An 18,280-nucleotide genomic window follows, 5' to 3' on the forward strand; every position below is an offset into this window, starting at 1 on the left:
CATACAGTATGAACTCTATGGATAGAATAAATGATTAGTGCTGACGCTACACCAATTCCTCTCTTCATTATTTATAGAACATATTTAGCCCATTGGTTCTCAAAGTGCTCCTCGGGGGGGGGGTTCAGAGGGTCCCAGAGGGTCCCCAGCTAAAGTAGTTAATGTAGCATCACAATCATTTTAACCGATTTATCCATTTAAACGTTCGTTGGCTATTCAAAAATGGCAGCTCTATAAGCTCGTTAACATACATCTTCTGTTCTGGGGTTCCTTGGCACAAAACATTTTCAGATAGGGATCCGCGGCCAAATACATGTCAATTTGACACAAAAAAGTTTGAGAACCAGTGCTCTACAGCATGGGTTCCCAAACTTTTCAGCCCGCGACCCCAAAATAAGGGGGCCATTGACTCGCGACCCCACCCAAACCTGGAGGTAATTTATGCACATAAACTTGCACGTTCGGTGCGCATTTAAAATGTATTAAAATGGTAAAAATGTACTATTTGTAATCATTTTAGGTTTTTTAATGACCCAAAATAATTTCGCGACCCCACCGTCAGTCTCCCGCGACCCCAACTTTGGGAACCCCTGCTCTACAGAGCCTCAGCTTGTAGCTTTGTAGCTACGCACTAACACTACAGTAGAATGGATATAAAAATAGAAAAATGGCAACCCTAAAGCTTATCTGGTTCTCCTTCTGTCCTTAACCCTCCCACCATAAAAGCCCTGGAGATGGGATTGTACCATTTTATCCATCACAGGTTTTGTTATTTTGGATGCATTCTATTCATTATAATTGGGGACCCCTGTTTTATTTTTTTGTTGTTTGCTTTTTTCCGCTAGCGTCTCGTGCTCCATTATTTCCAGTTTATTGTGTTGTCCAGATAACACAGCTGGCCTCTCTAGTCCAGACAGAGAAAGGCCATTAGCCCCCAGCTGCCCTTATTCAGGGAGATGGCAGGACAAGGTTATCTTTTCACTGCTATAAAATGCAGATGAGGGGTGTCAAGCTCATTGGAGGCAGAGACCTGTTTTTTATTTATTTTTATTTTTTTAAACTTATTTTTCAGGCAGCAAATACAGCTAAAACACAACATACATTCAAAATGGAAGTAACAAAATATATATATATATACAAGGGACACTATTTACTCTTATACAAATACCATTTTCCCAAGGTTTTTTTCATATAACTCTTTTTTTCCATGAGACTTATTTCTTCTATAATATCCAACAAGTGTTCCTCTCTAGGAGGATCTGTTTTCAGCCTGCTTCTTGTGATGGCTTTTTTTTTTAGCCACCAGTGTCAAGTGTCAAGATTTTGAACAGGTATATGTCCTCTTATGTCCTTTGGTGTCACTCCGAGATATACAATCCGGGGATCACAAATGATCTTATAACCCATAGCTTCCTCCAAAATCCAAAGAACCCTGTCCCAGAATGTCCGTATTTTCTCGCACGACCAAAATACTAAGGCTTATATTTTAGGGATGGTATTGAGTTTAAAAAGGAATTGTGATCTCGCTCCATGTATTGAGTCAAGGTTTAAGACCCGATGTGAGGGGATTTTTTGACTTTCTATATGATCCTTTTCATCAATTAAAAACAATTCAAAAACATTTTTCTAAAGGATTTCATAAATAAAATAAAATAATTTGCATAAATAAAACAATAAAAGTAGTGAAAATAGCAGATCGAGGCGATGTTTTCACTAGTTTTGGTCCCAGGCAAACGTCGAATTTGTTGGGCTTGGACTTATGGGTCTTGAGCTAAAAAGTTTGGGAACCACTGCCCTAAACTGTATTAGTATGATTACCGCACGCACGCACGCACGCACGCACGCACGCACGCACGCACGCACGCACGCAGCGCACGCACGCACGCACGCACGCACGCACGCACGCACGCACACACACACACACACTCTGTCTGCATAGCTCTGTCTGGCTTTCTTGCATTTTGTCTGTGTCTGTGTTCACACATGCACACTTGTGGTCATCAGTCTGAATGTTTTGTCATATTTGTGTGTGTTTTCAGCTGAGCTGGGTGACTGTGACCCAGCAGAACATGGTCTGGACCTGGTGTCAGAGTTCCGCTTCATCCCCGGCCAGACGGAGGACATGGAGCTGGCCATATACAACACATGGAAAGACTGCAGGTAAACTGCTCCACACAGGCTCATGGATTAAAGTTCTCAGTCGCCACGGCTGATTTCAGTCATTTGGATTCCATAGAAACCAGCATGTCTTCTATGGAAGCATGTTGCGCAGCGAAAGTAGCCGATCTACAAGCGAGCTTGTAGAGCTTGTAGGGCTTGTAGGCTACTTTCACACTGTTTCACAAATCACACATTAGGACTTGGCCATACAAAAAGTTTCAGTCATGAAGTGTTATTTTGCTTTTATCCATGCAGGCTGCATTACGTGTAATGTACCGTGTATACATTTATTTAACTTGAACCCTACCATTCTTATACTGGGCATGTCATAATATGGGAAGATTCTAAGAAAATTGGTGAACATTCTGAGAGCTACAAGCTTCTACATTGTCTTGTAGATCGGCTTGGCTATTTTCAGCTAAGAGATTTGGAGTAGAAGGAAACATTTAACAGACCTAGTATATTCCGCTGTTGGGCAGAAACCTCCTATCTCCATATTCATACTTCTTTTTGTGTTTTTTTTTTGTAATTAATGCCCTACTTGATCATACTACAGCGTCACACAAAAGCATCAAAAGTAGCAGATCTAAGATCGAAACATGGCGCAAAGCGACACGTTTTGAATTTCAATCCTGAAAAGTAACATTTTTGGACATATGAGGTTTCTACCCGACAGAGACGATGTATGGTTTAAGTGGTTAAGCCATAGAATGTCTGTTTATTGTTACACTGAATATTGTTATTATTTTATATATAAGTGTATGTGTTTGGTTACATACACAGTAACCACACAAGATCTCATACCCAAGCATCAGGCAAAAGGGTGCAGTGTGCCTCCACCCTAATCTGGCCTACTGAACTTGAACTCTACGCTGGATCCACCAAGGAATGTTGTATCTGATAAATCAACTCTCTAGGTCTCTGCAAATGCAAAACACATGGAGCTGATAGGCCACAGACCCGGGTTTACAAAGCTTCTCATGATATGCAGTCAGTCCTCAGTGTTAAATGAATGTTGAATAGCTCCATATTCCGATAATAATCATTGCTATAGACTATAGAGTGTTTGTTCAGTAACAGAGGTCTCCCCGACTCTCTAGCTCTTTAGTAAATAGAAAATACGTTTTCACGTCAGGATACCAGTTTCATTCAATCAGGAGAGAACTGATACAGGTTGGAGGATAAACAAGTGATATTGGAAGAGAGAGATGCGACAACAAATAAGCAGACAACTGGAACTGGAAGGAACACATAAAATATATACGCATAGCCTATTTTTTTTTTTTTTTTTTAGTTTTAAATAGCATTGTAGCGAATAAATTATCTTTGTGGGGTTCTCTCTCCCAATTGGATAAAATTAGTCATGAAACGAATACTGTCATGTTTCAATGTTTTGTTATTAGATGAAAAACATTAAGCACTGGGTGTTGTACTGCGGTGAAATGGCCTCAGACCAGTGCAGACCAGTTACTACTGGGTGTTGCACTGCAGTAAACTGGTCTCAGACCTTCATCATACTGCCTAGAGAGCAGACTGACACAACCTTGTCTTTTTCAGTAGAGATAAAAGGTAAGCCCAGAGGATGATTTGGGTGATAAATCTGTCGGGTTGGTAACCTATTTCTCTGTACCCTCTGTGATGACACACTTCCCAGAGAAGGGGGGGATATTTATCATGCCTCACACTTACAGTATGTGTAGGTCATCATGGAGTTTGGCTTCATCAGGCATTATCCTGAACGTATTACATCATCATACGTGTTTGTTGCATTTGTATCTGGTAAACATGCCATAATTGACTGAAGTGTAACTTAGTTTGTGATCATTGTATGTTTTCTTCAATTGTTCTCTCTCTGCCTTTGTCACTCTCTGTCTGTCTGTCTCTTTGCCTGTCTCTCTGTTGCTCTCTCGCTCTCTCGCTCTCTCTCTCTGCCTCCCTCCCTCTCCTTCTCTCCTTCTCTCCCTCCAGAGGTCAGATGCCAGCCCAGGCAGAGATTAACTACCTGAACAAGGCCAAGTGGCTGGAGATGTATGGGGTAGACATGCACATGGTTAAGGTAACACACACATACACTCACTCCAGTGTACCCACTGATCTACTAATGATTACCATTATGTACAGTAGACCAACCTTTTTAGCACAACCTTTTTTGTGCCAAGGCACACCTGGCATAGCCAAAAGATCCCAGGGCACACCTAGATATACGGTATATATATATATATATATATATATATATATATATATAATCATATATCAGTAAAACTAATAATATGGCTAACCGTAAACTTATTTCTAACCTTAAAGTAAAACAAACACAGGAATACAAGAACCGCTGGTCCGCGAAAATAAATGGGGGACGAGTTTTCCGGTTATATATCGACGCCCCTGCTGGAAAGCATCCCAGCCCAAACATTCACGTAACTAATAATTGGGCCGCGCGACCCGGAAATGACCGTAATAATCCTAAAGCGTGAGCGAAAATATTTTTCAAAAAAAAAAATTGTAGATTTTTTTTCTTCACACCTTCTTAAAACGGCGCGGAACACCGTAGCAGTACTCCCGGCACAAAAATGTGTGGCCGTTGCCAGGGTTGATAAACACTGCAGTAGACACACACACGTGCACACATACTCCCCTCTAACATCAAAGCTTGAAAGTCAAACGGGAAGTAGTTAAGTGCTGCTGATGAAAGACAGGAAGTCCTCTGGATGTGGAGGAAAACATGAATACGTTCTCTCTCTCTCTCTTTCTCTGTTTCTGTCTCTCTCTCTCTATCTCTCTGTCTCTCGCTCATCTCCACAGGCCAGAGATGGTAATGAGTACAGTCTGGGTCTGACCCCCACTGGTGTTCTGGTGTTTGAAGGAGAGACCAAGATAGGACTCTTTTTTTGGTATGTGTGCTCATGCATTCACTTTTCATTGCATGTGAGTGCTTGTGTAAACATGTGTAAGGATGTGTGTTCTACTACTGCACCTGTACTGGTGTATGCACTGCATTTATGTCTTTTTAAAAAAAAAGTATATTGTTTTATCCCAGGCCGAAGATTACCCGTCTGGACTTTAAGAAGAGCAAGCTGACCCTGGTGGTGGTGGAGGATGATGAACAAGTAAAGGATGATGAACAGGTAAAACATACTCACTCACTCACACACACACACACACACACACACACACACACACACACACACACACACACACACACACACACACACACACACACACACACACACACACACACACACACACACACACACACACACACACACACACACACACACACACACACACACCCCCACTCACACTCACACTCACACTCTCTCTCACACACACACACACACACACCCCCCCCCTCGGACACAAGGCATGCATGCACTGTAATACAGCCTGGAACAGTTTGTCTTCTGCTTTTTTAACTGGTGTAGATAAGGAAAGAACACACTGAATGTTCTCGTCTGTTGGTTATTTTGCGCAGATCTCGTCTCTTGGTTATTTTGCGCAGATCAAGTTTAAAAACGTGTCCACATCTCGTTGGAACATCTCCTTCCCGTTCTTACGTTCAAGTACAAAATGAGTCGGCTATAATAATGAAGAACGTACTGTAACCTGTTTCATCATCACTGCATAGCATTAGTATTAAATCTATTTGACAGCAGTGTATTGGAGGGCAGTCCTAGCCGGTGTGACGTGATGAGGAATGTGATAAGAAACTTCATACATGGTCTTTCTATCCCGGTGTGTTTGTGTCAGATGGTATCGCCTCCTCTTGGGTTTCTGTCCACATAGCTTCATACTGTAGCTGCATAGGGCTCTCAGTCCTAATAAAAGGGCTTTGTTTTACAAATGAAAGCCAAACGGGACGAGTGAGAGTATTGTACCCAGGGGCGCGTGTGTGTGTGCGCGTGTGTGTGGGTGTAACTGTGTGCATATTTTCTGTAAGTTAAAGTCACATTTCTGGATTTTGAACGATTACTGTTTTCCTGATTACATACCTAGCGTCCACACACTGTATGTGACTTGTGTGTGTGTGTGTGTGTGTGTGAGACGTTCCACACTTGTGTGTGTGTGTGTACATCCAGGAGGGCTGTGTGTGAGGTTAAGGCCGAGGTAATAAAGTAGCCTACTCCCTCAGGCATGTCTGGTATGCGCAGCTCTCCTACACACACAACGCGGCGCGAAGCAACGCGTTTTGGGCTTGTAGATCTGCTACTTTTGATGCTTTTGAATTTGAATCCTGAAAAGTAACAGTTTTGGACGTATGAGTTTTCCACCCGACGTTCAGTTAGCGTTTCCTTTTCTTTGTCTCTCCATTACTGAGTTATGACAGATTTAAAAAGTTTGACCTTGACGTTGGACTTTTTCAACCCAGGAGTTAATCATCTCTTCAGGGCAGTCTACTGTTCGTTGTCACTAAAGTTGAATGAAAATCCACCAATCAGAGTAGAGTTATTTTGTATATTGAAACGTTAAGCTGACATTATGCTGCTGCTGTGCTACTGATTGAGTTCTCTGTTGTAATGGATGGAACTGAGGGATATTGTAGTCATGTTAAACGTCTTATGAAATCTCATTCAAGGTGCAGTGGCTTGCTGCTCACCCACAGTGACAGGTGGCTGCTTGGAATGCAGACTTTTACCCCTGGAATGGCAGTCACGTGTGTGTGTGTGTGTGTGTGTGCGTGTGCACAAGAGTGCAACGAAAGGGAACATTCGCATGATGGTGGCATAAAGATAAAGAAGATAAAGAAAACTTTATTGTCCATTAAATTGAACTTGAAATGGAAATTTGCCTCTGGCACACTGGCATCCAGTAAACAACCAATAAAAACACAACTAATACATAAAATACGCACATGCAATAAAATACAATATAAAATGCATTCCCATTACAGCAACAGTGATCATGGGCTGTTGGGATTGAGTGGTAGGGTTATTTTTAAATGTTCTTATTTAAAATATCCACTGCAGATGGCTCAAACACATTCTCGTAACCCTTCTTTTTTTAGTTGATAGTATTCTAAGCCTCCTGCCTGATGGTAAAGGCTGAAATGAAGGGTGAAGAGGGTGGGTAGAGTCATTGTAAACCTGAATTGCCTTTTTGGTTATGGAGCGGTTGTATAATTATTAGGTTCTGAAGTGGCAATTGTTTGTCTCCAATGATCTTACTAGCCTGGTTGACTACCTGGGCTATTCCTATCTCTAACTGAGAGGTTCCCATACCAGGAGACCATGTTAAACAAAAAGTGAGAACACTCTCAGTGAGTTACCTGAGAAAGTAAAGAAAAGAACAATTGGAAGAGGTGGGAATGTGCATGTTGGATGGGTTCCAGTCAGCCAGTAGGTTTCTACCAGGCTGAGGACCCCTTGCAGGCTTTCATCCAGACCACCATGTGAAAATCAGATTAATGAGCTGCACCTGCACTCACTGCGGCACAGCCATCATCCATAACCCCCACGTATCCCTTCACCTCCAAAACATAGCATGGTTTCTCTACTCCAAGACTCTAATTATAGCTAACTATGTAGTTGGCATCTATCTAAACAAGTCTACAAAAAGCTATATTTTTGTGATTATTTATTAATATTTTTTTGTGAAATGTATTTTAACATTTTAGTGAAAGTTTACTGTGAAATGTATTCTCACTTGATCCTGTGTTAATCAATGAACGCAGAATATTCAGTAATTGTGTGTGAGAGACGTTTGCCATTCAGAAGGATGCTCACCCCAAACATAATCGTCTCTGTCGGGTGGGGAACCTGAACGGGTTACCTTTTTAGGATTCAAATAAAAAAATGGCAGATCTACAAGCTCAAAATGCGTCGCTTGTGGATTTGCTACTTTTGCTACTTTTTGTGTGACGCTGTAGGGGGTTAATTTACAAAGAAAAACGGGTTTCTGCCCGACAGCGACGATATACACACTGACTGTATATTGTACATGTAAGGCCCTATGGATGAAAGCGTTAAATGGCACTTGAGATGAATATTTTGCACCCTACAGTATATTCCACGTTCACACCCTACCCTCCCATCTCTCCTCCAGGGTAAAGAGCAGGAGCACACGTTTGTCTTCAGGATGGACCACCCCAAGGCCTGCAAGCACCTCTGGAAGTGTGCTGTGGAGCACCATGCGTTCTTCAGGCTGAGGGGACCGGTGCAGAAGAACTCCGCCCGGTCCGGCTTCATTCGCATGGGGTCACGATTCAGATACAGGTAATGCACGCACATACTTATTATATGCCAAAGTTAGGCCGCAGTGATTCTCAACCTTCTTTTTTTTTTGGGGGGGGGGGGGGTCACCAGATGATTTGCTTAATGTGCAACATTGTTATCTCACTTAAACAGTAAACAAGCCAACATACAGTACGAAGAAAGAGGCAAAAATAATTAAAATAGCTGATCTACACTCTACGCTGTGAGCATGTATAGATCGGCTATTTTCACAATTTGCATCTGTGGAACCGAGTCAAACAAAATGTATTGCCTCAACTCATACAATTCCAAGGCCTTGTCAGGGTGGGGGGTCCCCAGTTAAAATATGATTATTTTGGAGGGCGCGGCCTGAAAAGGTTGAGAACCACTGAGTTAGGGGTTCAGGCGGGGAGGAGTTTAGAAGAGCTTATTGGCGACTGGATTCAAATGAGCCTCAGATACAAACACTGTACATGGGCGATGTCCAGACTCCTACACGTGCATATAAAGTCAGACGACATAGTAGAGAAATTCCACTCCCGTTGCATTTTGATGCAGTTTTCTGTCAAATGCACACACATGCAAGGCAGATCTTCCTCGAACATGGCATACCCATTTGGCGTGTGCTGGTCTTCTGCAGACACAAATCCACTCACAGTAGTTTATATATTATCAGGACTAAAACTCTACATTGTCAAACATACTGCAGCAGTACAGTGTGTGTGTTTAAACATTAGCCAGTTGGATAAGCAGTGGCAGCCTGCCTCTCTCTCTCCGTCTCTCTCTGTGCTGTTGGTTTAACTGTGGGGTTGTAGGGTTTGTTGTTTCTGAGAGGTTATCGCTTGGATGGACATGGAGTTCACTAGGGGCCATGCCTGCACTGCCTGTTTGGTCACGTCCAGCGATACTGTACATGCGCTAGACCCGCTCTGTGCACAAGTACTGGGTGAGATTGTACTGAGCCTTCTGCACTGCAGTCAGTTAGAATTGCTGTCCTCACATTCAATGACGGAAGAAAGGCTCATTCATTAACCCATTCAATCCCGGAACGCATCTACGAACGTCTTCTAAATGCTAACAGTTTTCTGAAAACCGTATGTTGCTATGATATCATTGGTTCTCAAACCTTTTCATGTCAAGGACCACCAAAATGATATGTTTGATATGATATGGTTGTGGACCCCCATCTCAAAATATTTTGTTCCAGGGACCCCCAGAAGCAAAGATTTGAGTTACAAATGTTCGCTTCAAAGATTTGCACACATTTTCATGATAAAAAAAAAAGAAATTGCAGATCTACAAGCTCGTAGCACGGCACTTGGTGCTGCGCTATGAGCTTGTATATCTGCTATTGTTGAATAGCCAAAGTATAAATAATGGTTTAAGTGGTTACACAGATGCGTTCCCGGTTTTAATGGATTAAAGGTGTCATTCCTGTCTTCTACATTTTCACATTTTATGCATCGACTGACATTCTTATACAGAGCGATGTAAAGTTAGTTAGTAGATAGGTTCTGCTTTGGATGTTAACTCTTTGACTGCCCTTGACGCGATAACGCGTCAATTGCTACTTTGTCCAGTTGGCCGTCGACGCGTTTGACGCGCTGGACGCGCGTTCATTGTTTAATCTCTGATCGCGCTATGCTGCTTAATATTCAATGTTATTTTCGAGTTCCACTTACTTCACCCACATCTGCATCCGGTTTCATGACCTGGGTTCCGTTCCGTTTTTTGATTTTTTTCCCCCGGTCATTTTCGTCCAGGATAGGTAAACAAACGTTTTTTCACACGATATAACAAACGAACGGACAGGTTCTCTTCTATAATCTATGGTCTGGGTGACGATCAGTCATCGCCGTCGTGTATCACATCGTAATTTTGGCCGATCGGACAATCTGACAGTGATATACATCCGTTTTGATGTATAGCACTGTTTAAAAGTGTGTGTGAGGTGCGAGTGGCTCAAAGAGCTGATCAAGCTGTCATGTGCTGCTCTCTAGTGGCGGATTTGTGCGCCGTCTTTAAAAAAAGCACTCTGATAATATATTTTCATGAAAAATGACAAAATATAAAAATAAAAAACACGAAAATTGCTGGCACTGGGGGAGTACTTTATGAAAATACTCTGGCAGTCAAAGAGTTAATTAATAATTATTATTATTATTAGAATTCTCTCCAGTAACGTTAAGGTCAGAGAGGGGATTAATTAATGTCCTCTAACTATGAAAACTGTGTGTGTGTGTGTGTGTGCAGTGGAAAGACGGAATACCAGACCACCAAGGCCAACAAAGCGCGGCGTTCAGCCTCCTTCGAGAGGCGGCCCAGTCGACGCTATTCCAGAAGAACAATGCAGAGAGGTGAGCTGAACATGCATGGTAACCTGCATTTATCTGGTGATAAACCCGCCCCATATTTGCTACTACTCTGCCCTGATTGGTGCCCCCACAACTTCGGGGGCAGGGAAATCGAATCGCAACCAAGCGGGGCCAGACCAAATCTGCCGAGGGCATTTTTTATTTTTTTGCACTGGCAGATTCGTCTGGTTTCCAGGCTAGACCCGAGTTGGCTCTGTGCTTTGACCGCTTTTTCCGTCTACACCAAAACCTCTTTGCCAAACATAGGCGTTCTACAAGCTCACAATGCGTTGCGGACTTGCGACACGTTTTAAGCTTGTATATCGGCACTTTTTTGTCTTAATATTCTCCCCCAGAATATGGATGCTGGAGTTCAAATGCTTAAGAATGCTCAAAATGCTCACACACTCCTTATGGACACATATCGTCGCTGTCGGGCAGAACCCTCTTACAGTATCTCCATATTTTAACTTTTTGTGGGGTTTTTTCGTGACTTTACTGACTTAATACCCTACTTGATCGTACTACAGTGTCACACAAAAGCATCAAAAGTTGCAGATCCACAAGCTCGAAACTTGTCGATCTGCTACTTTTGATGTTAGTGAATGTGAATCCTGAAAAATAACAGTTTTGGACATATGAGGTTTCCACCTGACAGAGACGATATACAGAATGGAAACAGGCACTTCATATAATCACAGGATTTCCTATCTTATCATTATTTTATGAGCAGGCTCTAGTAGTGCTTATCTGTGCTATACACACTCACTGTTTGTTCTCTCTCTGTGTTTTTGCAGGTCCACACAAACCCTACGAGTGAGTACACTGCTATCTGAACACAGTGTTATGGGAACATTCACTGTTTAAATTATTCTGATCGTGAATAATCATTTGACTGTCCAAAATGATTCCAGTATAAATTCATTAAGTGAGCTTAATCTTTAGAGAGTAATCGCGTACATGGCCAAAAGAAGAGACAAGCCATTAAAACAAGACACAGCAATTGACTGCCCTCTAACACAGGGTGTGGGGGTGTGTGTGTGTGTGTGTGTGATAAAGGACCAATTGAGTTACTGTACCATGTTTGACAATCAGAGATATAAGTGCAAGACATTTCACGATGCATCTTATTCAAATCTCTAGCACACACACACACACACACACACACACACACACACACACACACACACACACACACACACACACACACACACACACACACACACACACACACACACACACACACACAGTCATCCAGTCTGATCATAAGACCCAGCTATAATCTTGTTACTAAGGTAGTCTGTTGTTACCAGGGTTACGTGTGGGCTAATGATGGTGATGTAATTCATACTGTAGTTAAAGGCTCTCTTGGGATCAGTTGAGTCAACCCATTGAAAAGATGAATGGGAAGCATTCCAGGGATATTCAATCACCTCTGATTGCACAGCCTTCCCCTGTAACAAGCCTGGGGGCTGTTTGAGTCCTTAATGGTTAATACATTGGCAGTAGGGCTGCGACTATCCATTATTTAGTGAGTATTCTATCGATTTATCTTTTCGATTAATCGAATTATTGAGAATATTTTTTTTTTAAAGATCCCTGGCTAATAAGCCTTATATGCCTTAATACATTAGAATTGCCTCTATAACTAAAAACACCTTGATTAGTTTAATTATTTCAGAAATACCGGCAGTTCATCTTTTACTCAAGGGGAACAACGCCCAAAGTTTATGATATAATTTGTCCATGTGTGGTCCAGCCCTATGGAATGCATGTGCTGACTAAAAAACAACTTAATACAAACGATGTTTTAAATATGTTTTTATTAGTTTATATTAAGTCAGTATAATTTGATATAGTGGTAATAACACAAATCATCAGCAGACTTTCTCTGTCCCCCTCATTGTGATTTGTCATTTTTGATAAAATATGAATGTCCTTCTCCTTGCCCCCAGGCCCCTGTCACACAACAATGGCGTCAACCCCAGCAAAGAGAGCAGGGTAAGGGACCAGACTTCCAGCTCAGAAGAGCCTGGATCAGTGCTTCTCAACTCTGTAGAGCAGTGGTTTTCAACACTTTTCATATCGAGGACCATTATTTATTCGGCATCTGAGTCACGGACCACCATTTGATGAAATTTAGCCTCTCGGACACCAAAACTTAGAATATTATTTTGTCGTTGGATACGATTTTAGGAGAGATGACAGGCAAACGTTGATAAAAATAACAATTCTTCTACATTCTCTAATTGTGGGTAGACTTCTTGTAAATTTATTAATGCAGATGTTTAATAATAATTTAACTCTTGAAAGTGTAAAGTGAAACCAAATGGACCCGTTTGATTTTACACTCTCAAGAGTTAAAGATCTAAAAAGGGTCCATTTGGTTACCAACTCTCCATTTAGCTGGGGACCACCTGGAACCCCCTCAAGGACCACTGGTGGTCCCCGGACCACTGGTTGAGAACCACTGCTGTAGAGAATTTACACAAAGTTTCTCTTCTCCTCAGGTTCCTTTCCCCAGAGGAGCGTGGTCCGCCATGCCTGTTGTCAGTCCAGTGCCACCCTCTGCTTGTGGACCAATGGAGATCGAGGCTCTTCCCAGGAGTCCAGGTGGAGAGAAGAGGAGGTGGGTGCTGCTGCGCTGGTTTTGTTTCAGAGTCGGTTCGTTTTGGCATAATACACACATGATTTTTAAACCCTGCTAGCGGCAGGGCAGTCATGGATTCAAGTTCTCAGTCGCCACGACTGATATCAGTCATTTGGATTCCATAGAAGCCAACATGTCTTCTATGGAAGCATGTTGCACAGTGAAAATGACCTATATACAAGCTCTCAATGTGTCGCAGACGCATTGAGAGCTTGTATATAGACTATTTTCAGTTATTATTTTAAGATTTTAGTATTTGAAGTGGTCAAAGTAGCAATATGTGCAGAAGCATCTTCCATAAAACCCTAATGCTCTCGGATATTTCATATAAAAGCTAAGGTTAAAGCCTCAATCTGTGATTTCTTCACCTGGTTGACAGTATGTAGAACAGCAGGAACAATATTACTTAAACATCATCATTTTACATATTGTGTTAATTGTTGAGGAAACAGCGCTAGTGTGTGTGGTGGGGGGGGGGGGGGGGGCTCCTTTTCATACTGTTTCACAAATCGCACGTTAGGACTTGGTCTTACAAACATTTTTATTCGTTAGGTTTTATTTTTACTTTCATCCATGGGCTCTAAAGGTGGCTGTGTCACGTCATCCCAAAGCCTATACCACTTGTGCAAGGACTCGCTGTGATTGGCCAGTAGCCACTTTGAGTGGCAGTTGGGGCAAACGCTCTCGCCAAACCATGATTTACCTATCCGTACATAAACTCGGATGGCGCCGAGTCGGCTCAAGCGAACTTCGCAACATTCGGCATGGCGACTCGCTCGCTTTAGCTCGCTCGGCGGTGCCTCTCGTGGCTGAAGTTCGCTTGAGACGGCACGCCTCCGGCGGGGTCAAAAACGATACTTTATCAGCCAAAAATATTGTCCGCAGTTGTTGTAGGCGAGAGGCAGTTCTGCGTGCTTCATAGAAGCGGGGTGTGTTTTTTGGTAGACGAGAGACCGTTCCGCTTTTGTGTCGGTTCGTTCATCTTGGTCCCGGAACCATTGTGGTCCCGAATAACGTATCTTCAAAGATCCCAGATGGCCCCCTACTGATTCTGGTGGACTTTCCTTATAGTGGCACACTTCAGCCAACATTTCTACTTGCGCACACACACATTCTCAAATTCTGCTTATCTCATTTCTCAAAGTTTGCCCATGAAGCTTAATGCACTTGGCAAGGATGAACCCTAATTATAATTGGTAACCCCACGTGGCTGTTCCTCTAGCGCCAAACTTTCCTCTTGTCTTACACATAAGTTGTCTCAAAATCTAAACGGGAAGAAACAAGGTGGAACAACTTGAGTCTCTTGTGTTGTCAGTCAGTGCTAAGGGGCGTGGCTGCTGACCGAGATGTGTTTTAAATGGACTAATGCCATAAGAGTGTTACCATGGCTTATCTGCTCCTGCTCCTACACCTCCTGCTGTTACTGTACTCGTGAAGGAAGAGTGTGTGTGTGTGTGTGTGTGTGTGTAACACTTGTTTACATGCTATGGACCGGGGCTGTGCGAGGGGAGGGGGGGGGGGGGCAAATATGTAGTTGATTTGTGTGTGCTTGCTTGTGTGTCTATTATTGTGATGTGTTTATATTAGACGCTTGTTTTGGACAGTTGACATTTTCCCAGAATGTGATGGCTTGCACGTCTGTCTATCTGTCTGTCTGTCAGCTTTGACATTCATCAGACATACAGACTGACACACGGATGACACTGCACACAGAGAGAAAGAAATGCAAAGAGAGGACAGACAGACAAACAGACAGACACCCAAGTGTTTCTCCGGAAATGAATGCCTTCTAAATCAGTGGTTCTCAAACTTTTTTGTGCCAAGGACCCCCAAATTGATATAAATTTGACAGCAGACCCCCATCTGGAAATGTTTTGTGCCAGGGACCCACAGAAGAGAAGATTTGTGTTAAAGATAATTGCAAAATTATACAACATTTTCCCAATATTTTTGAGATTTTTCCAAAGAATTCTAAAATGGCAGATGTACAAGCTCGCAGCGCTGCGCAAAGTGACACGCTGTGAGCTTGTAGATCTGCTATTTTTGAGAACCACTGTTTTCTGAAAAAAAGAAAACGTAGGTTTTAATGGGTTGACAAGGACCAGCAATCCCTCTGGGTCAATCTCACTTCTTAACCACTTGAACCCTAGTATCCCTGTTCTGGGTTTATATATCTAGCGAAAATAGCAGATCTACAAGCTCACAGCGCGTTGCATAACCTCTTCTCTTCTCTTCTCTTCTCTTCTCTTCTCTTCTCTTCTCTTCTCTTCTCTTCTCTTCTCTTCTCTTCTCTTCTCTTCTCTTCTCTTCTCTTTGAATACTTTATTAGTCAAACATGGAAGTACAGTAAAACATTTGGGCTAAAAGGAAGTCCTGGGTACTTGTCTACTCTTCTCCCAAGTATCTACACATTTCTTCTCTTTCCCTCGGCCGGTTTCTTCCCCACTTCTCTTTTCTCTCATTCGTAATCTCTTCTCTCTATCCCCCATGGATTACTGGATTGTGGAGGGACTCTCTTTCTACAACTGCTTCAGATATTAAAAACAAGAATAGTTTGCCTCTGAGCGATGTTCAGAGTAAGCATAATGTCTGCTCTGCTTCTGTGTGGATGAAGCTGGGACTTGAATATCCTTGTCCTACATCTTCCATTATAAAGCTTTTGTTTCAGTATGGCATACAGTGTATGTGTGCGTCCGTGCATGCATGAGCGCTCGCACCGATATCCAATTCATTTTGTACATTGTGAATATTATGTATATTTGAGATGGTGAGTGCTTGTGAAAGCATTTTGTTGCTTTGTGTGCGTGTTGCTGTACCAGGGTGTGCGCGCAAATGTGTGTGCTTATGCACATACCTCCATTATAAACCTGCTGTGTGTACTCCTATGTGTTCCAGTAATGCGAGGTTCTGAGGCCAAAACGGGCCTCGTCTGGAGGCAGGCCAGGTATGTACAGTCCTCCAATCAGCCTCGCCGGCACCGCAGTTCTTTTTTTCCCTTTTTATTTCAACCAATCAGCTTACAGTGCTTGATGAGCAGGCTTTTTTATGTCTCTGGTTGTGGTACAGTCTCCTACCGTTGAAAACCTCCTGTGATTCGCTCGCTGTCTCTCATGATTGATCCGCATGACATGCCAACCGAATCAATGCAGGAAGTGATGTCATGAATCTGGAAGTGATGTGGTGGTGATGGCTTTTGGGTGTGTTGTTCTCTGGTGTGTACTTTGGTGTCCGGGGTGTCTTTCTGCCTCAGCCTTTTTGCAATGAAATTCATTTGTGCTCTCTGCTAATCGTAAACCACCTCTGACTGCTCTTTTGAATCACCCCCCCCCCCCCCACCCTCAACACACACACACACTTTTCTGAAAATAAATACATTAGATAAGAAATCTACAGACTGTAAATACTGTCAGTATATTGTCAGCAGCTTAAATGTTTCAGAGTTTCCACTGACTCACAAATCCCCCCCCCAACTCTCTATTATTTTTTATCTTAAGGGTGACTCAGGCCGTTTATACGCTTAATTTGTCTGCATTCTCCTTGTATTTTGTGTGCCAGCGTAAAGCAACCATTCTTATTTGCAGACCAGATTTGTTGAGCTTCTTGGAAAAAAAGAGGGTTTGTTTCCAATTTCCAGTCACTTGCAATAAGAGGATTGCTGGTCAGTGCTGTGAAACAGGACTTTAAGACCCTTAATAAATATGTAATTGCCCAGCAGCACCAAACGGAACACACAGAATGATAACATGCATGTTAAAAAGTAGCTTTTTCTTTCTATTTTAGGAGCCTAGAGGCACCGTAACCCATTAAGACCTGAGGCCGATTCTACAAATGCCTTTTAAATCAGTAGTTCTCAAACTTTTTCGTGTCAAGGACTCCCAAATCGATATATATATTTGGCTGTGGACCCACATCTGAAAAAGATTTTTCAAACACTTTCAAGATTTTTCAAACACTTTCAAGATTTTTCAAACACTTTCAAGATTTTTCAAACACTTTCAAGGTTTTTCAAAAATATTCAAAAATAGCAGATGTACAAGCTTGCAGTGTGCCACGGTTTCTGCCTGACAGCAACGATATCCTGTAATGCTGTTCTAATTTCACGCAGTGGAACAGGCAATCTTTTGGGATGGGGTTGTGAGGTCTTAGTGTGGAGAACAGGCACCAGTGTAAGAGCCATGCCTGTTAAAAACCCTGCAGTACTTTGGCTTTCTGGAAACTCACCACATACTGTGTAGGCTCACAAACCGTTGAGTCCTGATCAGTTAGAATTTTGTCGACTAAAACTCAAGGCGAAAAATGTCGTCAACAAATAAAAACTAGACTAAAAGGTTATTTAGGGAGGGACTAGTGTAGAAGAGATCCAGTAGAACTAAAACAAGTAATTTTATGCTTGGTTGCGCACGGGTGTCCGAAAATAGCTGATCTACAAGCTCACAACGCATTGCAGCTATTTTCGGCACACAGCTAATTATAAATCAGGCATTACGACGATGATATTTAGTCAGCTAAAACTAGACTAAAACTAAAACATTTCAGATGACTAAAATGTGACTCAAACTACATGGAATTTTAATCGAAAGACTAAATGACTAAAACAAAATCAAAATGATTCATAGTTCTAGAGACACTCTGCTGTAGAGCTTTTTGGTCGGCTCTCCTCCACCGATAAGAAACAGTGTGTTTACCAACACTGATAAGGCTTGTGTGAGTTCCTGTGTGTGGCTTTATCAGCAGAGAGGGAGGTGTAGTTTACAGCCTGGCCATTTCTGAGGTCCTGTTTATATTATCACAGCCCCCAAGCGATACTTTACCTTCAGCCTCAGTTCAGAGGAAATAAAGGAGGAGAAAACACTCTTGATGAATTGGGTTTTCCCCGGTGTTCCTGTCCTATCCAAGGAAAGGATATTTGCTCGGTATATCAATAATTT

The 18,280-nt window shown here is 42.3% G+C and overlaps 1 protein-coding gene across 2 annotated transcripts in view; it reads left to right on the forward strand.

Annotated features, from left to right (window-relative positions):
• epb41l5 (erythrocyte membrane protein band 4.1 like 5) overlaps positions 1 to 18,280 on the forward strand; it is a 62,540-nt gene that overhangs the window by 20,814 nt on the left and 23,446 nt on the right. For both annotated transcript variants that reach the window (XM_080456589.1, XM_080456590.1), the window contains exons 8-16: positions 2,040 to 2,160; positions 4,129 to 4,216; positions 4,963 to 5,051; positions 5,198 to 5,285; positions 8,200 to 8,369; positions 10,602 to 10,705; positions 11,500 to 11,518; positions 12,658 to 12,703; positions 13,213 to 13,331. In XM_080456589.1, coding sequence (XP_080312715.1) covers positions 2,040 to 2,160; positions 4,129 to 4,216; positions 4,963 to 5,051; positions 5,198 to 5,285; positions 8,200 to 8,369; positions 10,602 to 10,705; positions 11,500 to 11,518; positions 12,658 to 12,703; positions 13,213 to 13,331 — 844 coding nt within the window. The remainder of the gene's footprint in view (positions 1 to 2,039; positions 2,161 to 4,128; positions 4,217 to 4,962; positions 5,052 to 5,197; positions 5,286 to 8,199; positions 8,370 to 10,601; positions 10,706 to 11,499; positions 11,519 to 12,657; positions 12,704 to 13,212; positions 13,332 to 18,280) is intronic.

Source organism: Gymnoscopelus braueri (assembly GCF_963280865.1).
Source record: "Gymnoscopelus braueri genome assembly, chromosome: 18".
In the NCBI taxonomy this organism is placed as follows: domain Eukaryota; kingdom Metazoa; phylum Chordata; class Actinopteri; order Myctophiformes; family Myctophidae; genus Gymnoscopelus; species Gymnoscopelus braueri.